This window comes from Triturus cristatus, chromosome 10 (assembly GCF_964204655.1).
Source record: "Triturus cristatus chromosome 10, aTriCri1.1, whole genome shotgun sequence".
NCBI lineage: Eukaryota > Metazoa > Chordata > Amphibia > Caudata > Salamandridae > Triturus > Triturus cristatus.
The window spans coordinates 327,200,698-327,225,821 of record NC_140593.1 but is presented as its reverse complement, the minus strand read 5'-3'; the positions used below and the strand labels follow the sequence as shown (position 1 = coordinate 327,225,821).

Here is a 25,124-nt window from a genome sequence, read left to right as displayed (position 1 = left end):
AGAAAATACAAAGTTTAATAAACCTCATGAGGTGGAACTACATTCACACAGCACCCTTCGGTAATGAATGAAGTAGCACACCGAACAGAAGGAGCATGGTCCTTTTATACCCACACAGGGGCTCAAAAGAAGGCGGTACAAGTACAGAAGAAGATTTTATGTACATATAAGGTCATATAGAAATGCACAGTCGACAAGTAGGAGGAGTTAACAGTTTGCCAATGCTAGTAAACACATCCTGACAGTTACATACTACTAACAGCTGCAAGGACAGATGCAAACTCAACTGGGCATGTGCGAAGGTGGAAAATGCTAAATATAGTTTGTTTCTAGGCAGATTACAAGAGCAGTCAACACTGAGGGAGGACAGAGCACATGGTCAGCACATGGCAAACAAAATGGCTGCCAGAAATACAAAATGGATTTCACAAAATGGACAAGATAGCCTCTAAATACAAGATGGCTTCCACTAATGCTAACCCAATCGCTGCCAATTTACAACAGATGACCCTTTTAGCATTAGCTGAAGACATTTGTTCCTCTGGGGTAATCTAAATATGCATCCCGTACATCTATTAGCATTATTTCGGCCACCTCTTTAATCAACATTTGTTGGGCCTTTGTTTCTGCAACATTCCTTTTGACAGGTATACAGAAAGAGATGCAAATGGAGCAAAGCATTGGACCACATTGGATACATACAGGGCATGTAAAAAGTATCGTAATCATTACACACAGGATAGTCAGTAGCTTCCAGCCCCAAGCAGAAACAAGAGTTCAAAACCATCCAGCAAAAGTCCAAGTACAAGTCTCTGGATGAATTTCTGCAGCAATCTTATGCAATTTTGATATTGCGTCATATACTGAAGGTGAGTGATCCGGTATGAATACGCAACAGCTGCTACCGATGATGCGACATGCACCACCTCGATCAGCCAGAACCACATCTAGAACCATTCGGTTCTGGAGAGCTACAATCCTTGCAATTTGCAGCTCCTCCGTAATCTTTCCAAGTGCCATAGCTGTCTGATTAGTAACAGCTTCCACAGCTCTAGTCAATCGTCTTATTTTCCTACTGTTTAATGCAGCACCCACAAAGAAAAACAAACCTAAATTAAAATCGACATATTGTTGCAGAGTGGTATCAGTTTGGTCTACTTAGTCAGCTCTTATTGTCCTTTTGTATCAATTTCGAGAGATATCGTCGAATAATGTAAGGTCCCGTGGTATGATGCAGGTGCCAGAAACACAGGGGGCAATAGAAAGGACACATAGCACACACCTGACCACCCAGCAGGTAGTTGATAATATCCTTGGCTACCACAGATAAAGTAAGTATTATGTGAGGCTATAAAACTACTGTTATTTACACCTTCAATAGTCAGAATTACAGTACATTCGCTTTTCCCCACTGGAATTCTCCCACTACTGCTTATACATAGATCTGCTTTAGCTCTAGTGACAGAAATCACAAATTGTTCATTACTGGTAAAAGTTCTCACATTTGTGAAGATATATGGTGTTGAAATATTGTCCGGTTGATACTCTTCCCATTCCCATTTGGTCCCTTTGGCTTGAGGATAACCATCTTTATCTTGGTAGCATACTTTATTAAGGCGAAAAAGAAGCCCGTCTCCTGTACGTCTTCCAGATGCAAACAAAAGCGCATACCAAGCTTGACAAGAACCATTATGAGAAAAGGGAAGAGGAATAAAAGGTGTTCCTCCTTTCTTTTGATGTGCAGGTATCATCCCACACACCCAACAGTTGGTAGTATTTGTGGCATTATGAGTATGATGCAACATCTGGATAAAGGTATTATGTAAGTAGGATTGTCGATGCTTCTGCTCATGGTAGGGTAGCATAAAGTAGTGGTGTTCAACTGATACTGGAGTAGTGGCGATCAAAAGCTCTCGAGCAGGAGCCACTTTCTCAACGAACCAGGTTATTACTGCTACAGCCACCATAGCAACAGCAAACCCTATAGCAGAAATGATCTTTCTCTTAGCAACAGTTGATCTCATTGTGGACATGATCAGCTTGTCGTTGGAAACAGTCGTTGGAGCTCTTATCCCTGGGCAGCCTTTGTTTTCTTCACCGAGGGTCAAGACGGGTGTCGCTACACTATACAGGACTGATCCCCCCCCTTGCCACATCGGCATTTTGTTTCACTAACCCAGGGCGGTTGCTCAACCAGTCTATTTCGACGATGCAGGCTCTTTCCGTTGTCTCAGTTGGTATCGGGATACTCCAGGAATCGTGTGGTCCGGGAAGACTTCCTCAGGTTCGTCAGGTGATATGGCTTGGCCTCTCTCTGTTCCAGGATGTCCCGATGGTCGATCAAGGCAGCAGGATCCACCAAGATAGAGGGCACTTTCTTGCAGTGGGTGGAGTGCACCCAGTTTCTCCTGTTCGTCACTCGGACCGCAGTCCTCGTTGAAAGGAACACCTGCTCCGGGCCACGCCACCTCGGTTCCAAGCTGCTCGACCTCTGGAATGATCGGATCATCACCTGGTCTCCAGGTCGAAGTCCATGGCCTTCACCTGCAGACCTATCAGGAAGAGCTTCTCGAACCTGTTGATGAATAGAAATCAAACTGTCAGTCAATTGTGATAGGTAGTCACTCATCAATACACATGATACATCATGTATGGGACGTGGTTTAGGAATTCCCCAAATGTTCATAGGCCTTCCGAATACCACCTCATATGGTGTAAGACCAGATCGCGAATGTGGCACTGATCTAATGGACAATAGTGCTAAGGGTAGTGCATCAGGCCATTTCAAAGACGTGGAAGCCTGTATTTTAGCCAGTTTCAATTTAAGTGTGGCGTTATACCTTTCCACTAACCCTGCTGATTGTGGATGGAAAGCAGCATGAAATTTCTGCTTGAGCCCTAATCCCTTCAGGACATATTCGACAACTTGCCCAATAAAATGGGGTCCGTTATGACTCCATAAAAGTTTACAAACACCAAATCTAGGGAAGAATTCCTTCAAAAGTACCTTTGCTGTAGTGAGAGCTGTATTGTCCTTCGTGGGGTATGCCTCTATCCATTTACTGAAGGCACATACCACTACCAAAACATACTTTAAGTTGTTACAGCGCTCAAGCTGGATGTAATCCATTTGCAAAACTTCAAAAGGTGCGGTTGGCGTAGCAAACCCTCCTGTAGGAGTTCGTGTCCCTTTACCAGGATTATACTGAAGACAAATCAGACAAGACTGCACCATCTTTTTAGCTGTGCCGGCAATTTCTGGATGCTCCCAAACTTGCGTGAGCAATTTAGTTATCGAGGAGGCTCCAACATGTGCCGGCCCATGTGCCATATGAATCATAGGTTGTAAATAGGCTGTAGGCAATCTCCACTTGCTCATCTCTTTATTCCTCCAACAGCCCTCATCGTCCAATGTTCCCTTCTTAGACCATTGCTCAATTTCTTCTGCAGAAGCAGATCTCTGTATATCTAGCACTTCCTGTCTGGTATCATGCCAGCGTTCAGCCTGTGACTTCACTACATACATAGACGTGGTGCTTCACTGCATGGCAGTTTCCCGGGCTGTTTGGTCTGCAAAAGCATTGCCTTGTCCTATCTTATCAATTACTTTCTTATGTGCGCTACATTTAACAATTGCTATTCTCTTCAGGTATGTTAAAGCAGTCAAGAGATTATGTACTAGTTCTCCAAGCATTATTTGCATCCCGTGGGATGTGAGAAAGCCCCTCTCCTTCCAGAGTAGCCCAAAATCATGAGCCAGTCCAAAAGCATAGCGGCTATCTGTATAAATGTTCACAGATAAGTCAGTACTAAGTTCACACGCTCGTGTCAAAGTTATTAGCTCAGCTGCCTGAGCTGACTTCTGTGGAATACGAGCTGTCTCAACTACCGTCTGAAGTGTTGTAATTGCATATGCAGCTGGCGTTGTACCATCTGGTAACTTCAAACAGGACCCATCAACCCATAGTTCCCCATCAACACTTGAAAGGGGCGTGTCGTGCCTCAGTAAGGAATATACAATCATGAGACTCCTGTGACTGAGACTGAGTCACCGGGTATGGCAACAAAGTGGCTGGGTTTAGTGTCGCACATCTCTTCAGTGTAATGTGAGGGGCCAACAATGTCAATTTGTATCCTGTCAGACGAGCACTAGTTAAATGCGTCTTCGTCTGATTTAAAAGGGCATCAACCGCATGGGGTACTAGCACCAACAGCTTATGTGACAAAACTATCCCTTCACTCTGACGTATTGACACAGCTGTTTCTGCAACTGAACGGAAGCATCCAGGCAAAGCACGAGCAACAGGATCAAGTACTGCTGAAAAATATGCACAGGGACGCTGTTTGTCACCGTGTGTCTGCACTAAAACTGAAAGTGCGCAGCAATCTCTTTCGTGTACATAGAGTGTAAAAGCCTTGGTGTAATCCAGAGTGCCTAATACTGGCGCAGAACAAAGGGCTTGTTGCAATTGTTGGAAAGCATTCTGGCATTCAATCGTCCATGGAAGGGGCATTGGAGTATCTTTAGTCAAAAGAGCCAACAAGGGTTTAACAATATGTGAAAACCCTAATATCCATTGCCTACAAAAAGAAGTAAGACCAATGAATGCACGGACATCTTTCTGAGTACAGGGCACTGGTGTGTCTAAAATAGCTTGAATGCGATCTGGTGTGAGTGCATGTCCCTCCTTAGACAGAAGGTGACCTAAGTAGGTTACCTTCGGTCTACAATATTGCAATTTCTTTCGTGACACTTTGTGATGATGAGAAGCAAGAAAAGAAAGCAAGGACAAAGTACATTTTTCACACTGTTCAGGCGTATCGGCTGCCAACAAGATGTCATTGACATATTGTATGAGAGCCACACCTTCAGGCAAAACGAAAGAATCAAGTTGTCTTTTTAATGCTTGACTATAAATACTAGGACTCTCTGTATAGCCTTGTGGAACTCTACAAAATCTATACGATCGATTATTCGAAGTGAAACCGAACAAATATCGGCTATCAGGATGAATAGGGATCGAAAAGAAAGCATTTTTCAAGTCTATCACAGAGAATGTAGTTGCTGTCGGAGGAACCAAAGTAAGAAGTGTCGTTATGTCAGAAACCACGGGGTATTGTGGTACTACAATCTTGTTAACTTCTCGCAAATCAATAATGAATCGGTAAATCCTAGTGTCAATATCTTTTTTCAGAATAGGAAGAATCGGACTGTTACAAACATTGTAAGGAACTTCCTCAACAACCCCCACTTCAATGAGATCATGGACAATACGTATGAGTGTTTCTTCGCCTTCCTGTGAAATTTTGTATTGAGGCAAAAGTGGCAGTACAGCGCCCTCCTTGACACTAATATGTACTGGTGGAATGACCATTTGCCCTACATCAGTGTCTGAAGTAGCCCACAAAGTACTAGGGAGTGAAGCTAATGCAATATCCTCTTTAACAAGACAAGCTCTCTCCGTCACAGGATGGTTGTCATTCAAGATAACATGTACACCTTCTGGAGAACATCGTATCGTAGCCCTGAAATACTTGAGCATATCAAGACCCACAATATTGTCTGGTGTATTCGGGGAAAGCAAAAATGGACATGGAGCAGTCAATTTATCCACATGGAATACAAGTGGTTGTAACAGTGGGCTAAGGGAAGGGGTTCCATCGAAACCTATCGATGTAATGGTCAAGCCAGACAGGGGAGCCCTTGGAACCAATTGTTTAGACAAGACGCTACGAGTAGCTCCTGTATCAACCAGAAACTGATCAGTAGAACCCAAAACATGTGCTGTAACATAGGGACCCCTCTGATCTACTGGAACTTCAACTGATTCCTTACCCCATCCTAGGCAATCCTATACATAAGCAGAATCTTGAAAATCAGACGGCACATAGTCGGACATTTGATATTGGTTCCATCTATCGAAAGTGTTAAACCCATCCTGCCCATGTATATTAGCATCAAACCTAGCACGATCACCTTGCTTCCTCTAGGCCCTGAATATCCTGACCGATTTCTCAAGTGTCCCCGACCACGTGGACACTGCTGAGCACGCAGTGCTGGACAATCGGAAGCCCAATGCCCAAATTTCTTACAGTACGCGCACTGGTCAACAGACAAATTTGAATGAGTATAAGAAGGGAAAGACGAACCATAAGATGCATGTCCACCTCTATCACTACCTCTAAAAGGTGGACCATAAGCCTGAGCCAACATAACCTTCATTTTTAATTCTTTAGTCTTCTTATCCTCATTACCCTTTGCTTCTAATTCCTGGCGTTCATAATACTGAGCCATAGTCAAGAGAGAAACCGGAGAAGAGGTAGTCCATGAACTCTCACTGGCTTTTAGGCGACTAGCTATTCCTGGCAACAGGTTTGCGACATATTTATCGACAGATGTCTGCCCGTGTCATCTGTCAATGACTGGCCACTAAAATCGTGGAATGCTTCTTCAAAGCGTGTAAAGAAATCAGAGACCGATTGTTAGACCTACGTCTAAGGGGGTAGCTTGGCTCAGGTCGCTTGGCTCACCACTCCGTTTGGCTTTTCAGGCCTGCATCTCACTCAGCTCGCAATCCTGCGCCACATCACTCAAAAAGAACACTACACCGATTTTCTTTGTAAAGAGTTACTGTAAACTTTATAACATTTCTCTTCTGATAAAAATCCGGCTCTTAGTTTAACATTACAATCGGAACCAGTTCCTTCCATTTGCATTGGAACTTCTCTCTATAGTCTAAGGCCAAACCTGGACTTTTCTGTACTAGATAATCTCTTCTTTTTTTTAACAGTGGTATTTAGTTTCCCATGACAGGGTAAATCATTACATTTGCATTTAAAATGACAATACTTTTCAACGTTACACCTTATAAAAGTGATTACAGAAATACCCTCAGAGCTTCAAATCACATTTCAAAAGAACATTGAGCCCCTCCTGAATATTCGAACTGAGGGTTCCCCCCCTTCCAGCTATACTCCGGGACTCCGCCTTCTAGGCGCTACGTTGGACCTTTACTGGCTGGCAACTCAGTGAACCATTCTAATCAGTCTGCTAAGCTCTGCTTATTTCTTGGCAAACAACCAATCACATTTTTATTAACATGGATTCCGATCTCCAGCTGTCACTGACTGGGAGATTGTCTTTTCCCACACTGACCGTCAGGACTGTATTCCCCACTAGTCAGTCTTGTGTCTAATCCAGTCACTCTCCCTTTTCTACTCACCAAGGACTGGTGTTTCTCTGTAACGGACCTCAAGGGATACCAGGACACTTCCTGATCACTACGATGTATTCCCCCGGGCCCTCTGGGGACTCCTTTATCACTCCTCCCCTTTCTCCTGCTAGGGCCCCGCTTACTGTGTTCGTACTGGTCGTCCTGCGCACAGCTCACCCCGGAACTGAGGGACCTTGTTTCCGGGTTTCTGACCGAAGAGTCGGAGGGCGTCCCACTAGGCACCTCACCGAAATGCCTTACCCAATTCTGACTGGTAGCGAGGGTGTGCTCCGTTGACGCTGGCCTTCCCTCTATGCTACCGTCCGCTAGGGCCACGCTACCTAGAGGGTCGGTGCAGACTCCGTTCCGGTCCGCTCGGATACTTCAAGCGACAGCGTCACAGATGGGGCGCGGCCTTCCGGGGTTACTGGCAGCAGAGAGGGGCGGCGCTACGGCCCCTCTCATGTGACATGAGGGTGCCGGCCTCGAAGCCGGTCGCGTCTCGCTCCTCCCTCAGGCAATTCTCCTCACCTGGGCAGCGGCGCACCCGTTCCTCACAGGAAACCCCACCACAAGCTCCCACCAGCCAGGAACCGCCTCCGGAGGTCACCAGAAGTCCCTCACGATCTCTGAAGGATGACGGTGTCCAGTTCTGGTATGGTCTTTGGGGGGGGCTAGGGGGCAGTGGGGGGCCAAATCAAGGTTGCCAGTAATTCTTTGGTGCGGCTGGGTTGGAATCCCCAAGCTTCCTTGCTCCTGGAAGTGGCCACAGGTAAATTCCAAGATAGCGCTGTCCACCAGATCTTCGACTGCGCTCAGGGCCCGGTCACAAGGTTAGGGGTGACGTCACCTGGTTTAGAAGTTTGTGCAGGCCCTAGAACCTGTCTCTTCCCTTTTAGGCACGACCACCTCCTCACACAGGCGCCTTACTCCTGATGCCATACAGTTCTCTCCCATCCAAAATGGCTGCCCTCCTGCCACCTCTATTTATCACCTTGGGCCCGACTTGCCAGAAGGGCCCAGAAGGTTCTGGAACCTCTCATGGCAAGTCATGGCCCAGGTGTCAAAGTGACAGTTGGAACCACCATTTTGCGCATCTCACCTTCCTCATCTATTCTCCTCAGAGGAGCACCTTGCGTCTTTCCCTCATGTGAAGTGGAAAAGACACCCAGAACCTCTACATCAGCACCAAAAAGTTAGGTAGACAGAAAAAAAATGAGAAGGGGGGAAAGGGACAAAAATAACAAAATGAGGAGGGAACTGCCAAAGGGCTGACAGGTCTAACACGCGTCCCCCCCAGCTGTAAGTGGGGAGAGCTACCCAACCCCTTGGGAGTCCTCTTCACTAAGGCGGAAATACCTGGAGAGACCGTCAGCATTGGCGTGGTCCACTCCTGGGCGATGTTCCACCCTAAAGTCCATCCCCTGTAGGGAAATGGACCACCTCAACAGCTTGGGATTCTCGCCCCTCATTTGCATCAGCCACCTGAGGGGCCGGTGGTCGGTCTGAACCAGGAAGTGCGAGCCAAACAGGTATGGCCGCAGCTTCTTCAGAGCCCACACCACCGCAAAAGCTTCCCTCTCAATTGCACTCCACCTCTGCTCCCGGGGGAGTAGTCTCCTAGATAGGAAAACCACCGGTTGGTCTAGACCCTCATCATTAAGTTGCGACAGCACTTCTCCAATACCGTGCTCCGACGCGTCCGTCTGGACGATGAACTCCTTAGCAAAGTCAGGGGCCCTGAGAACAGGTGCCGCACACATGGCCTTTTTCAAGGTGTCAAAAGCTTGTTGACATCCCTCGGTCCAGATCACCCGTCGAGGGTGCTTTTTGGAAGTGAGCTCAGTCAAGGGGGCCACGATGGTTCCGTATCCCTTGACAAAGCGTCGGTAGTAACCGGTGAGGCCCAAGAAGGCCCGAACCTCTGTCTGTGTCTTGGGGGGTTCCCAGGCCATGATGGTTTCGATCTTGGCCTGGAGGGGTTGCACCTTGCCCCGACCCACCAAGTGACCGAGGTACACTACCGACCCCTGCCCGATCTGGCACTTACTGGCCTTGATCGTCAGACCTGCCTGCTGCAAAGCCTGAAGAACGGCCTGAAGGTGACCCAGATGGTCCTCCCAGCTGCGGCTGAAGACAGCGATGTCATCCAGGTACGCCACTGAAAAGGTTTCCATTCCAAAGAGGACCTGGTTCACCAATCGCTGGAACGTAGCAGGGGCGTTCTTGAGCCCGAAGGGCATCACACAGAACTGGTAGTGACCCTCGGGGGTGGAGAAGGCTGACCTTTCCTTGGCTCCATCCGTTAGGGAAATCTGCCAGTACCCAGATGTGAGGTCGAAGGTACTGAGATATTGGGCAGCTCCCAACCGGTCAATGAGCTCATCCGCTCTCGGGATAGGATGAGCATCTGTCTTTGTCACTGAATTCAGTCCTCTGTAATCCACACAGAACCGGAGTTCTGGGGTAGTGCCCGGGGGGGCAGCTTTGGGTACCAGTACCACCGGACTGGACCAAGGACTTCCTGAAGGCTCAATTACTCCTAGCTCTAGCATCTTGGTAACTTCCTCATGGATGCTAGCCTTCACCTTATCCGACAGTCGGTAGGACTTGGACTTCACAGGTGGGCTGTCCCCTGTGTCCACATCATGGGTACACAGATGAGTCCTTCCCGGAATAAGGGAGAACAAGGAAGCAAACTGCTCCAGAACCTGGCGACAGTCCTTCCGTTGTTCAGGAGTAAGTGACGGTGAAAGGATCACTCCCTCCACCGATCCATCCTTCTCTCGGGACGCAAACAGATCGGGAAGAGGTTCACTGTCCTCTTCCTCTGACCCATCAGTCACCATCATTAACGTGACCTCGGGTCTCTCTTGGTGAGGCTTGAGGCGGTTGACATGGAGCACCCGATGGGGCTGCCTGGGGGTCTTAAGATCTACCACGTAGGTAACTTTGCCCTTCTTCTCAACCACCTCAAAGGGACCTGACCAGCGATCCTGGAGGGCACTAAGCTCTCCAGGTTCCATCACCCACACCTTCTGGCCAGGCTCCAGCTCCACCGGGTGAGCGTTTCGGTCATACCATTCCTTCATGACCGTTTGGCTGGCTTCTAGGTTTTCAGAAGCTTGCTTCCACAACCTAGCCATTTGGCTACGAAAGGCCAGCATGTAGCTCACCACATCCGTGGGAAGTTTTCTGGGAGACTTTTCCCATCCTTCCTTCACCAGGCTGAGGGGTCCACGCACAGGGTGCCCGTACAACAATTCGAAGGGGCTGAAGCCCACTCCCTTCTGTGGTACCTCCCTGTACGAAAACAGCAAACAAGGTAGGAGGATGTCCCATCTCCTCCGCAGGCTCTCGGGCAGACTCCGGATCATGCCCTTCAAGGTTTTGTTAAACCTTTCCACCAGACCATTAGTCTGGGGGTGATAAGGAGTGGAGAACCGGTAGGTAACTCCACACTCTTTCCACATAGCCCGCATGTATGCCGACATGAAGTTGGTACCTCTGTCCGACACCACTTCTTTGGGGAATCCCATCCGGGTAAAAATTCCCATAAGGGCCCGTGCCACCGCAGGTGCAGTAATGGTCCTCAGAGGGATAGCCTCTGGGTACCGTGTGGCATGATCCACCAGGACCAGGATAAACCTGTGACCGGCCGATGTTGGTGGATCCAATGGCCCGACAATGTCGATGCCCACCCTTTCAAAGGGGGTACCAACGACAGGCAGTGGTTCCAGGGGAGCTTTCAGCTTCACCCCTGTCTTCCCACTAGCTTGGCAGGTTACACACGTCCTACAAAAAGTATCGGACGTAATCCTCATCTGAGGCCAGTAAAAATGAGGGACAAGTCGAGCAAAGGTCTTGTCTTGTCCCAAGTGTCCTGCCAAGGGTATTTCGTGAGCCAGTCCTAATAGGAAGGCTCGGTAACGCTGGGGAACTACCAAGGCCCGGGATGAACCATGCACCGGAGCCTTGGGTTCGCTATACAGGAGTCCTTCTTCCCAATATATGTGGAAGTTCCCCGAATCGTTACCCGCTGCCTGGGCTTCGGCCTGCCGCCGTAAACCCTCAAGGGTAGGGCACTCCTTCTGGGCCCGACAAAACTCTTCCCTAGTAGGTCCTCCCTCCACCTGCCAGTCTGCAGGGGTAGGCAAGCCCTCCAGGGACGTTACATCCCCCTCCGTAGACTCCGGGACCACCTTAGTTGCCCCATCCACCTTTGGAGGGTCAGATGCCGGGGCAGGCTTTCCCCGTCCCCGTCTACCCTTTCCGGCAGCTGGTTGGGCCTTTGTCCCAGGCTCCAACCTCAGTGTGTCCCCTTTTCGGGTGGTCACGGACCGAGTGTGGGCACACGTCCACTCAGGGGTCCCCAACATTTCCATGTGGGCCCGGAACTCAACCTCCTTCCACGCCGAGTGTTCAAGGTCGTTTCCCAACAGGCAGTCGACCGGCATGGCAGGGCTGATCGCAACTCGTAGAGGACCCGCCACCCCTCCCCACTCAAAGGGAACCTGGGCCACCGGATAGTGACCCTCTCGGTTGTCAGCCATCACAACCGGGTGGACTACATTGGGGACCACCTGCTCTGGGGACACCAGCTGACTCCTTACCATAGTCATGCTGGCTCCTGTGTCCCTCAGAGCCTCCACCCTCTGGGCATTGATGGTGACCCATTGCCTGTACTTAGTAGTATTCAAAGGCATCTGGGTCTTAGGAACCATCTCACAATCCCCTAAGGACACTAAGGTTAGCCCTGCCCACTCACCTCCCTTATCTAGGGGCAACTCCTCCCCGAGCACTACACTCGCCACCCCAGGGGTCTTTCCTCCAATGGGAGGGTGTGGTCTCTTGGGACACTTGGCATCCCCCTTATAGTGCCCAACCTCACCACACTCGTAACATCGGACAACCCTAGGCTGCTGACCACGGTCAGGATAAGGGGGTTTGTGGGGAACAACCTTAGGAGGGAATCCTACTCCCTTCCCTGGTGAACTCTTTTGGGGGCCTTTAGAGAACTCCCTCTTTTTGTCTTCCCCCCCTTTCTTCTGGGGGGCGCCCTGTCCAGCCCCTTGGAAATTCCCTCCAGTCCCTTTTGAGGATACCCGGGTACTCGCCCAGATATCCGCCTCCTCTGCAAGCTTCCTGGGATTAGTGAGCTTGCTGTCTACTAGGTGCTGACGCAGCTCTGGAAAACTTTTCTCGAGGAGATGCTCCTTTAAGATTAAACTGTACAGTCCCTCATAGTCCTTGACTTCACTACCTTGCACCCAGCCCTCTAAGGCTTTCCGGGCATAGTCCAGGAAGTCCACCCAATTCTGAGTGGACAACTTCTGACTACCCCGGAACCTCTGCCTGAATTTTTCAGGGGTCAGTCCGAATTTCCTTACTAGGGCTACCTTCATGACGGGGTACCTGGTCTGGTCTGGCTGTTCTAGCGCTAACAAGGCATCCCTCCCCACCGGAGGCATATACCTATACAGGCCACCCCCCCACTGGGCTTCAGGGACCCCATGGGCTCTTAGAGAAACCTCATAGGCAGCCAGCCATTTTACAATATCATCCCCTATGCCATAGCTAGCAACCACGTCTTTGGGCAGGTAGGGCCTGGACTCTCTCGAGACTTCTCTCGGTATGCTGCCACCATTAGGACTGCTGGGGGTTCCAAGTTGAAGGACTTTGAGCTCTAACTCTTTTAAGTGAAGCTCGTGGAGGAACCTCCTCTCCTTTTCCAACCGGGCCAGATCCATTCTAAGCTGTCTCTCTTCCCTCCGATCCACTAGGTCAGCAGAGGACAGGCTCCCCCCTGAGGCGCTACTTCCCACTCTTGATGGGGCCCTGGACCCAACGTCCATATTACCACTCCCAGGGGGTAGAAGGACTTCCGGTTCTTCTAGGAGATCTAGTTCTGGTTCTTCTTCCTGTTTCCCGCTAGGGTGGGCCATAACCCAGGCTCTTAAGCTTGCCTGGAGCTCTGTCTTCTTCACCCCTTGCTTAAAGAATAGCCCCCGTTCCTGGCAGAACTCCTTCAATTGGGCCGCTGTGTACTCCTCCAGCCTACCCAATTCGAATTCCATCCTGCCAGATGGGACCCCAACACAGTTAGCAAGAACTTTTCTCAAGAAAGGGAATATACACAGGACAATTTTTTTTTAAAAAAATCCTCCAATAAGAAAATAATCTGGAGAAAACTCCAGTCAAAACAATCCAGTGTAGGTGGTGATGCGCGCAAAACTGCTACCAAGCGGATGCAAGCCCTGAATAACTAATCCCACCGCTGAGCACCAATTTGTTAGACCTACGTCTAAGGGGGTAGCTTGGCTCAGGTCGCTTGGCTCACCACTCCGTTTGGCTTTTCAGGCCTGCATCTCACTCAGCTCGCAGTCCTGCGCCACATCACTCAAAAAGAACACTACACCGATTTTCTTTGTAAAGAGTTACTGTAAACTTTATAACATTTCTCTTCTGATAAAAATCCGGCTCTTAGTTTAACATTACAATCGGAACCAGTTCCTTCCATTTGCATTGGAACTTCTCTCTATAGTCTAAGGCCAAACCTGGACTTTTCTGTACTAGATAATCTCTTCTTTTTTTTAACAGTGGTATTTAGTTTCCCATGACAGGGTAAATCATTACATTTGCATTTAAAATGACAATACTTTTCAACGTTACACCTTATAAAAGTGATTACAGAAATACCCTCAGAGCTTCAAATCACATTTCAAAAGAACATTGAGCCCCTCCTGAATATTCGAACTGAGGGTTCCCCCCCTTCCAGCTATACTCCGGGACTCCGCCTTCTAGGCGCTACGTTGGACCTTTACTGGCTGGCAACTCAGTGAACCATTCTAATCAGTCTGCTAAGCTCTGCTTATTTCTTGGCAAACAACCAATCACATTTTTATTAACATGGATTCCGATCTCCAGCTGTCACTGACTGGGAGATTGTCTTTTCCCACACTGAGCGTCAGGACTGTATTCCCCACTAGTCAGTCTCGTGTCTAATCCAGTCACTCTCCCTTTTCTACTCACCAAGGACTGGTGTTTCTCCGTAACGGACCTCAAGGGATTCCAGGACACTTCCTGATCACTACGATGTATTCCCCCGGGCCCTCTGGGGACTCCTTTATCACTCCTCCCCTTTCTCCTGCTAGGGCCCCGCTTACTGTGTTCGTACTGGTCGTCCTGCGCACAGCTCACCCCGGAACTGAGGGACCTTGTTTCCGGGTTTCTGACCGAAGAGTCGGAGGGCGTCCCACTAGGCACCTCACCGAAATGCCTTACCCAATTCTGACTGGTAGCGAGGGTGTGCTCCGTTGACGCTGGCCTTCCCTCTATGCTACCGTCCGCTAGGGCCACGCTACCTAGAGGGTCGGTGCAGACTCCGTTCCGGTCCGCTCGGATACTTCAAGCGACAGCGTCACTGATGGGGCGCGGCCTTCCGGGGTTACTGGCAGCAGAGAGGGGCGGCGCTACGGCCCCTCTCATGTGACATGAGGGTGCCGGCCTCGAAGCCGGTCGCGTCTCGCTCCTCCCTCAGGCAATTCTCCTCACCTGGGCAGCGGCGCACCCATTCCTCACAGGAAACCCCACCACAAGCTCCCACCAGCCAGGAACCGCCTCCGGAGGTCACCAGAAGTCCCTCACGATCTCTGAAGGATGACGGTGTCCAGTTCTGGTATGGTCTTTGGGGGGGGTAGGGGGCAGTGGGGGGCCAAATCAAGGTTGCCAGTAATTCTTTGGTGCGGCTGGGTTGGAATCCCCAAGCTTCCTTGCTCCTGGAAGTGGCCACAGGTAAATTCCAAGATAGCGCTGTCCACCAGATCTTCGACTGCGCTCAGGGCCCGGTCACAAGGTTAGGGGTGACGTCACCTGGTTTAGAAGTTTGTGCAGGCCCTAGAACCTGTCTCTTCCCTTTTAGGCACGACCACCTCCTCACACAGGCGCCTTACTCCTGATGCCATACAGTTCTCTCCCATCCAAAATGGCTGCCCTCCTGCCACCTCTATTTATCACCTTGGGCCCGACTTGCCAGAAGGGCCCAGAAGGTTCTGGAACCTCTCATGGCAAGTCATGGCCCAGGTGTCAAAGTGACAGTTGGAACCACCATTTTGCGCATCTCACCTTCCTCATCTATTCTCCTCAGAGGAGCACCTTGCGTCTTTCCCTCATGTGAAGTGGAAAAGACACCCAGAACCTCTACATCAGCACCAAAAAGTTAGGTAGACAGAAAAAAAATGAGAAGGGGGGAAAGGGACAAAAATAACAAAATGAGGAGGGAACTGCCAAAGGGCTGACAGGTCTAACACCGATTCATCTGCCTTTTGCTTACAAGATGCTAAAACAGTCCAATCTATCTTTTTAGGGGGAATAATCGTTTTTAACTTAACTAATATAGCTGCGGGAAGATCTAAAATTAACTGACATGGCTTCTGTGCGGGTTCCCCTTCTACATCCATTTGTTCTAAGTTTTTCCATAATGCCCCAAAAGCTGCACGATCATCAATTTTACGAACAGTTCTCCACATATCAGACGGTAATATCAATCCGAAAAATGAATCAATATCAGGCAAAGTCATAGTACAAGAGCTAATAGCACCCTCAACTTCCTCATTAAAAGCGGCTGGATTTTTCCGCGGATCAGGCAATGCAGTTTTAAGTGCCATGACATCCGTCCTATTCCAAGGAGTGTAAACCCAATTATAAATAAAATAACCCTTTGCATCGATAGAAGCCTTATCATCACTTGTACCCATTCCTTTAGGAGGAACATACAAAGGAACTATCATAGTCTTATCTGTTCCGAAGATAGAAGCTTGTGCCATGCCGGTCTGGGATGTCTGTGCAGCTACGTCTGCAGCCTTTTTCCCCTCTCGCAAACGGACTGCATCTACACGCAGTTTAACCAAATGCCTGATTGTATCAGTCACCTGGGAGAAAACAAAAAGACCATCACGCATTTGCTTACAATTATCTGCCACATCGTCGGGCTCTAACTCCTCAGAATTTTTCCTACACAGCTCAAGGACCTCTGCGGCAAACACCTCAGTAAAATACAGCTGCTCCCTTTCATACTATCTAGAAGTTCAGAGGCGGGGGTAGTGCTACGAACTGCTTTACGAGCAGCAGATCTAAGCTGGGACGCACGCTCAGAGGTCAACATAGAACGAGTTTCTCGTGCCTTGTGTTCCTCCGAATCGGAGTCCTCATCTGACTCATGAGGGGTAGAAGGAACAGTATACGGAGGTAGAGGATGATCTAATAATAAGAAATCATCTTGTGGTTTATTAAGTATAGGATAAAGGGGCCGCCGAACAGCGTATTGGCAAGTTACCTGTAAATTGCGCTCCCTATCTTCTCTCTCTTTTAACTCTTTTATTTCTTTGTTTTTCAACTCTAATGCTTTCGCATAAATGTTCTTTCGCTGTCCTTTTTCAATCAAGGCTTGCTCACGCTTCATTCGTTCACGCACTTCTTTCTCCCACATTCGTATAGTCAAACATATCTTGCCTAGTCTTTCGCTTAAACATACATTGTTCCACATACTCAATCTTTCGTAAATCAAATTACCCATGCATAGGACAAAGCAACTCAGAATCCTTACGAGTGTATTTATTCCATAATCTGCTGTACATTATAGAAGAAAGACCATACTTAATATACATATCCCTATTAGGCGTCCCCTCCGGGGGGGCCGGTTGTGCTTCATCGAGTCTCAAATTGGTACCACTACAAAAGCAACACATCCTACGAAGTGCGCTAAAAACAGGCACGCCAAAAATAGTGCAGAATATGCAGTATAATAATCAAAGTAGCACTTAAGGTACCTTTAGTACGATGTGCCGTTCAAATCAATTCAGATAGAGAAAATTCTCCTCATTACCTGCCTATATAAACTGCAATTTATATATGAATCCCATAGAAATCCAAGTTGGCCAACACAAATTCCAAAATACAAAAGCCGCAGTAAGTGTTACTAAACTACCTTACCAATCCCAGGCATAAAAACCAACAGCAAGCGCCGCAGAACGACTCTTACCAATCACTTGGTGTCCAGGTTCCAACTGCCAAGTTCTAAAATCGACCAAATTGTCACTGCACGGCGAATCAACAGAAGAGATCTCAGTCGAGGTCCGGCACCACCTGCATGGTCAGATCAGAAAGAAAGGCAAAAAAACGCCGTGGTTGCCAAGACTCGGGTCTCATCGGGCAGCGATCGCGTCCAGAGCAAGATTCCAATCCTTCGTCGCGACCAATCCTTCGGGCATCCGAGTCACTGATGAGCCCCACGTGTCGGACGCCAATTTGTAGAAGTGGGCCTCAGCTAGGCCTACCAGTGCAAGGGGTTCGCCCTTCTCTGCACAGAGTCCTCAGACCAATAGGAAGAAGTTGGCACAGAAACTGGAATAGAAAATACAAATTTTAATAAACCTCTTGAGGTGGAACTACATTCACACAGAACCCTTCGGTAATGAATGAAGTAGCACACCGAACAGAAGGAGCATGGTCCTTTTATACCCACACAGGGGCTCAAAAGAAGGCGGTACAAGTACAGAAGAAGGTTTTATGTACATATAAGGTCATATAGAAATGCACAGTCGACAAGTAGGAGGAGTTAACAGTTTGCCAATGCTAGTAAACACATCCTGACAGTTACATACTACTAACAGCTGCAAGGACAGCTGCAAACTCAACTGGGCATGTGCGAAGGTGGAAGATGCTAAATATAGTTAGTTTCTAGGCAGATTACAAGAGCAGTCAACACTGAGGGAGGACAGAGCACATGGTGAGCACGTGGCAGCACATGGCAAACAAAATGGCTGCCAGAAATACAAAATGGATTCCACAAAATGGACAAGATAGCCTCTAAATACAAGATGGCTTCCACTAATGCTAACCCAATCGCTGCCAATTTACAACAGGGAAATCTACCAAACCCACACATTTCTGAAAACTAGACACCCGGGGGATTCCAGGGAGGTATGGCTTGCGTGGATCCCCCAACGTTTCCTTACCCAGAATGCCCTGCAAACCTCAAATTTAGCTGAAAAAAGCACCTTTTTTCACACATTTTTGTGTAGGAAAGTTGTGGCATCACCGGGCTGACACAAATTTCCTACCACCCAGCGTTCGCCCGGGTCTCCCAATAAAAACGGTGCCTCACTCCTGTGGGAGTCCCAAGTACCTGCGACAGGCAAGGGCCCACAACGAAGTGAGGCGACAAGAAAATTGCCTATCTCAAAACGACCTGGTTTTGCAAGGGGGGTCACTTGGTTTTTTGGCCCGGTGCTCGTCGGCCACCTAGGGAAACCTACCAATCCCACACATTTCTGAAAACTAGACATCCGGGGATTCCAGGGAGGTATGGCTTGCGTGGATCCCCCAAGGTTTCCTTACCCAGAATGCCCTGCAAACCTCAGATTTAGCTGAAAAAATCACCTTTTTCACACATTTTTGTGTGGGAAAGTTGTGGCATCACTGGGCTGACACAAATGTCCTACCACCCAGCGTTCCCCCGGGTCTCCCGATAAAAAGGGTGCCTCACTCGTGTGGGAGGCCCAAGTACCCGCGACAGGCAAGGGCCCACAACGTAGTGAGGCGACATGAAAATTGCCTATCTCAAAACGACCTGGTTTTGCAAGGGGGGTCACTTGGGTTTTTGGCCCGGTGCTCGTCGGCCACCTAGGGAAACCTACCAAACTCACACATTTCTGAAAACTAGACACCCGGGGATTCCAGGGATGTATGGCTTGCGTGGATCCCCAAACGTTTCCTTACCCAGAATGCCCTGCAAACCTCAAATTTAGCTGAAAAAATCACCTCTTTCACACATTTTTGTGTGGGAAAGTTGTGGCATCACCGGGCTGACACAAATTTCCTACCACCCAGCGTTCCCCCGGGTCTCCCGATAAAAACGGTGCCTCACTCGTGTGGGAGGCCCAAGTACCCGCGTAAGGCAAGGGCCCACAACGTAGTGAGGCGACATGAAAATTGCCTATCTCAAAACGACCTGGTTTTGCAAGGGGGGTCACTTGGTTTTTTGGCCCGGTGCTCGGCGGCCACCTAGGGAAACCTAAAAAAAAACCCACACATTTCTGAAAACTAGACACCCGGGGGATTCCAGGGAGGTATGGCTTGTGTGGATCCCCCAACGTTTCCTTACCCAGAATGCCCTGCAAACCTCAAATTTAGCTAAAAAAATCACCTTTTTCACACATTTTTGTGTGGGAAAGTTGTGGCATCACCGGGCTGACACAAATTTCCTACCACCCAGCGTTTCCCCGGGTCTCTCGATAAAAACGGTGCCTCACTCGTGTGGGAGGCCCAAGTACCCGCGTAAGGCAAGGGCCCACAACGTAGTGAGGCGACATGAAAATTGCCTATCTCAAAACGACCTGGTTTTGCAAGGGGGGGTCACTTGGTTTTTTGGCCCGGTGCTCGGCGGCCACCTAGGGAAACCTAAAAAAAACCCACACATTTCTGAAAACTAGACACCCGGGGGATTCCAGGGAGGTATGGCTTGTGTGGATCCCCCAACGTTTCCTTACCCAGAATGCCCTGCAAACCTCAAATTTAGCTAAAAAAATCACCTTTTTCACACATTTTTGTGTGGGAAAGTTGTGGCATCACCGGGCTGACACAAATTTCCTACCACCCAGCGTTTCCCCGGGTCTCCCGATAAAAACGGTGCCTCACTCGTGTGGGAGGCCCAAGTACCCGCGTAAGGCAAGGGCCCACAACGTAGTGAGGCGACATGAAAATTGCCTATCTCAAAACTACCTGGTTTTGCAAGGGGGGGTCACTTGGTTTTTTGGCCCGGTGCTCGGCGGCCACCTAGGGAAACCTAAAAAAAAACCCACACATTTCTGAAAACTAGACACCCGGGGGATTCCAGGGAGGTATGGCTTGTGTGGATCCCCCAACGTTTCCTTACCCAGAATGCCCTGCAAACCTCAGATTTAGCTAAAAAAATCACCTTTTTCACACATTTTTGTGTGGGAAAGTTGTGGCATCATCGGGCTGACACAAATTTCCTACCACCCAGCGTTTCCCCGGGTCTCCCGATAAAAACGGTGCCTCACTCGTGTGGGAGGCCCAAGTACCAAGTACCTCCCTGGAATCCCCCGGGTGTCTAGTTTTCAGAAATGTGTGGGTTTGGTAGGTTTCCCTAGGTGCCGGCAGCGCTAGGGTTCAAAAACTACAGCTAGGCACATTGCCAAAAAAGGTTCCTTTTTCACTGCGAAATTGAGGTGTGTCCACGATGCGTTCTGCGCCATTTCCTGTCGCGGGCACTAGGCTGACCCACACAAGTGAGGTACCATTTTTCTCTGAAGACTTTGGGGAACACGGGGTGGGTGAACATTTGTGGATCCATGCAGATTACAGAACTTTCTACCACAGAAATGTGGGGAAAATGTGTTTTTTTGGCAATTTTTTCGGTTTGCAGGGGATTCTGGGTAACAGAACCTGGTGGGAGGCAGTCAAGTCACCCCATCCTGGATTCCCCTGGCTGTCTAGTTCTCAAAACTGTATAGGTTTGCTAGGTTTCCCTAGGTGCCAGCAGAGCTATGGTTAAAAAACTACAGCTAGGCACTTTGCCAAAAAAGGGTCATTTTTCACACCGAAATTGAGGTGTGTCCACGTTGCGTTTTGCGCCGTTTCCTGTCGCGGTCACTAGGCCGACCCACACAAGTGAGGTACTATTTTTCTCGGAAGACTTTGGGGAACACGGGGTGGGTGGAAATTTGTGGATCCACGCAGATTCCAGAACTTTCCACCACAGAAATGTGGGGAAAATGTGTTTTTTTTAGGAATTTTTTAGGTTAGCTAGGGAATCTGGGTAACAGAACCTGGTGGGAGGCAGTCAAGTCACCCAATCCTGGATTCCCCTGGGTGTCTAGTTTTCAAAAATGTATAGGTTTGCTAGGTTTCCCTAGGTGCCGGCAGAGCTATGGTTCAAAAGCTACAGCTAGGCAATTTGCCAAAAAAGGGTCATTTTTCACTGCGAAATTGAGGTGTATCCACGTTGTGTTTTGAGCCGTTTCCTGTCGCGGGCACTAGACCGACCCACACAAGTGAGGTACCATTTTTCTCGGAAGACTTTGGGGAACACTGGGTGGGTGGAAATTTGTGGATCCACGCAGATTCCAGAACTTTCCACCACAGAAATGTGGGGAAAATGTGTTTTTTTTTTACAAAAGTTTAGGTTTGCAAGGGATTCTGGGTAATAGAACCTGGTGAGAGGCAGTCAAGTCACCCCATCCTGGATTCCCCTGGGTGTCTAGCTTTCAAAAATGTATAGGTTTGCTAGGTTTCCCTAGGTGCCGGCAGAGCTAGGGTTAAAAAACTACAGCTAGGCACTTTGCTAAAAAAGGGTAATTTTGCATTATGAAAATGTGGTGTGTTCACGTTGGGTTTTGAGCCATTTCCTGTCGTGGGCACTATGCCTACCCGTACAAGTGAGGTACCATTTTTATTGGGAGACTTAGGGTAATTCAGATTTGTAAAGGAACTGTTATTACCTATTGACTTTCGATGCATTTCTGCCTTCCAAATGAAAGACATTGAGTAAAAAGGAAGTCATTCTAAAAAATGACTGATAATTCTCATGCTAGTATGAGTATTCCCAATTTCGGAAATGTGCAAATATCTACTGTTTCTAAACTCTATATTTTGTTCCTATTTCAGAAATACATAGGTGTCCTTCATACTGATTTTTCCATGTACACATTTTTACAGAATAATTACTATATACCCGGTACATAATAAAAAACCATTGCAAGTTGCTGCTCAGTTTTTGGCTCTGGGTTCGTCGGGTTTTTGGTGAACCTACAAGTCCTATTCCCCCACAACCAGTAATGTCCAGCGGATGTAACGGTATATTGCTTTCAAAGAGCTGTCATAATTAGAAGAAGTTACAGGTGAAAATGTTGACACAAAAGGCTTTTTTTTCAACAAATTTTCAATTTATTCTATATTTAACTGTTAGTTTCTATAAAGAAACCTTGATGGATCTACACACATGACCCCTTGCTGAATTCAGAATTTGGTCTAGTTCTCTAAAATGTATAGCTTTCCAGGATCCATTATTGCTTTTGTACCCATTTCTACCATTAACTGTAAGGAGGTCGAAAGCACAAAAAATAGCAAAAATAGGCTATGTCCCAGAAAAATGCCAAAACTGTGTAATAAATGTTGGGTTTCTGACAAAAGTCTGGTATCCCCTAAAAGCTGGGAAAATGGTGATTTCAGCCCCACAAACCCTTTGTTGATAACATTTGTAGGGAAAAACCCAGATGCTTTCATTTGCAGCCCGTTTTTCCCATTTTTCCAAAAAAAACTAAATTTTGCTGTATTTTGGCTTATTTCTGTGACCCCTCCAGGGGAATCCACAAACCCTGAGTACCTTTAGAATCCCCATGATGTTGGAAGAAAAGGACGCAAATTTGGCGTGGATACCTTATGTGGTCAAAATGTTACAGGGGCCTCAGCGCGCACTACCCCAAATAGCCAAAAAAAGGCGTGGCACAGGAGGGGGAAAAGGCCTGGCAGTGAAGGGGTTAAATAACGAGGTAACTTGCAGGGAAGCAGAGGGGTCCCAGCGGACCCACAAAAGGTGGCCTGCAGCGAAACATGTAACTGGGAATCTTGGATTCCGACACTATCATTGGATTAATAATACGCAAGACTCTCTGGCTATGCGGGGTAAAAATGTTCCAACATGAATTACAAGGTGACCTGCATGTAAGCCGAACCTGGGTTTGATTCTGTGGAAGGCAATCAATTCCGGGGGAAACTAAGTGAACTAGGCCTATTGCTGGTTAAGCATCAAGGGTCACAGCTGGCTATCAGGTACTGTGCATCTGTGATCGGACATCAGTTAAGCAAACCTAGTGGGCTGCGTTAATTGTCACACCACGAAAGGATGCGGTGACTGCAATAGTGGGCACAATACATATATTCCCTCAAACCAGCATTGACACCATTAATGGGCTCGCCATGATTTAGCAATCAAAAAGGTCTGTGCAATTGGCTGGTCAAACTCAGCGAAGTATGTGCACTCTGGAACCGAGGGAAAGTTACAGGTTGCTTCAGTTAAGCAAAATCCCCCGCCCTGATAGCTATTTAGCTAGGCTGGTTGTGGAAGCTGTCAGCTAACAAGTGTGCTGCTGTCCCAATAGTTGGGGAAACAAGGTGTTAAGCTCAAAAGGCTACAATGTATTAAGAACATTTGGCACGTTCAGTATTCAAGAAAATTAATTTTTGAAGGAGCAGGTAATTTTCCACTGCTAGTGCAGTACACGGTTGTCAGTGTGAACCCCGAATTTGGGGAATAATCAAGTACGGGGGTAAACAAGGGCTTAGTCAACTCTGAATGTTAGCCACTATAGAGCAGCCAGTGCACATTGGATTAAATCAGACAGTACCATAAAACCAGGAAAGTCTGGGAGTTTCACAACAGAGGGAAATGAACAGGCGAAATTCCCATAAGGAAGAAGGGATACATGGCAAGTACATGAGGACACACTTGCTCATTGTCACATACTCCGAGTTATGAACATTCCTGTTCGCCATGGTTTAGCAATCAAAAAGGTCTGTGCAAATGTCTGGTCAACCTCAATAAAGTAAGTACACTCTGCTCCGAGGGCAGGTTACGGGTTGCTTCAGTTAAGAATAAAACTCCTCGCCCTGATAGCCATAGTAGACCGGCTCGTTGTGGAAGCGGTCATCTACTGAGTGGGCTGCTGTCCCATAAATTGGGGAAACAGGTGTTAAGGCACGTAAATCCCAGAAGCCCTCATGGCAGGTCCCTGGAAGAAATTTGTCGGCGCCCCGCTAGTCCTGAGGGCGGTTGTAAGCCTGAACAACCGGGGGCTAGCCTTGTAATGCTCCACCCTGAAAGGGGCGTGAGTAAGATGGTCCAATGGGTCATGTGATCCTGGTAAGGGGATCACTCTATAATGCGTAGCACCGATTGGGTTCGCCACAGTGCAAGTTGGCTCATCAAGCTGGCAGGGAAGCATAGGTTAGTTACTGCTGCCTGCCCTTGGATCGCCTGTAAGATAACCCACCATATAGCATACTTTTGTATGGGATAAACCTGCAGAAATATTTTCCCAAACAAAAGTTGTGTTGTGTATTTATTTATTTGTCATGCATGCTTTGGCAGTGGGTGGAGAGTGTTGCCTATAATGGCACTATGGACCTGATGAATCAGGATCTCCAGTACCAAGCCAAGGACTTGTGGATCCAAAATTTGGTCCCGTGGAATTTCTGAGAGACGGCGCAGTGAACATTGTGTTGCTGTCTGCACTTCTTGTATCAGCGACCTGTATTAAAATGTCAACAAGCAAATACACTCCCCATGTGCTTTTTTCCAAAATCTCCCACTTTAGTCTTACACTGCTGGCACGTACGTGCGACAGGATATGGCAACCGTCAGTCACATTTGAATAGGGAATCGATAAGAAGAATTCCTGAAAGGCCAGCATCTACTATCGTTTCTAGTTCTCATGCTTCTTTTTTTCTCATTTATATAGCGCGAACTCGACCCGAAGGTATCGGAGCGCTTTACATGAGCGCCGTATTTACATTACACATTCGGGCAGGGGAGATTAAGTGATTTACCCAGAATCACAGGATGTGGACGCGACCCCGAGGCTCGAACCCTGGTTTCCAAAACCAAAGTCGGCAGTTTAACCAACGGACCACATCGTATCCCCCATCAAGGCTAACTCTCTGTGACACAGCCACGTTTTCAACGTTTAAGTAGTATGCCACCGCGCCGTGCATTAACTACGTAGACGGCTACAAATGAACACTGTTTTGGCTACTCCATTGTAGAAACAAAAGAAGGACATGATTTTAACCTCTCCGGTTACTGTAACCACTATAGATATGCGCGTGTAA

The 25,124-nt window shown here is 48.1% G+C and overlaps 1 protein-coding gene across 1 annotated transcript; it reads right to left on the bottom strand.

The window, feature by feature from the left end:
• On the bottom strand, window positions 1-25,043 carry LOC146789398 (uncharacterized). The gene is made up of 3 exons (XM_085630083.1): window positions 24,843-25,043; window positions 17,254-17,615; window positions 1-2,575 (listed from the first exon to the last, which is right to left on the bottom strand). Exon 3 carries the CDS (start codon window positions 2,160-2,162, stop codon window positions 1,170-1,172), a length of 993 nt encoding a protein of 330 aa, XP_085486209.1. The 5' UTR covers window positions 2,163-2,575; window positions 17,254-17,615; window positions 24,843-25,043; the 3' UTR covers window positions 1-1,169.
• Between the last annotated feature and the right edge of the window lie 81 nt (window positions 25,044-25,124).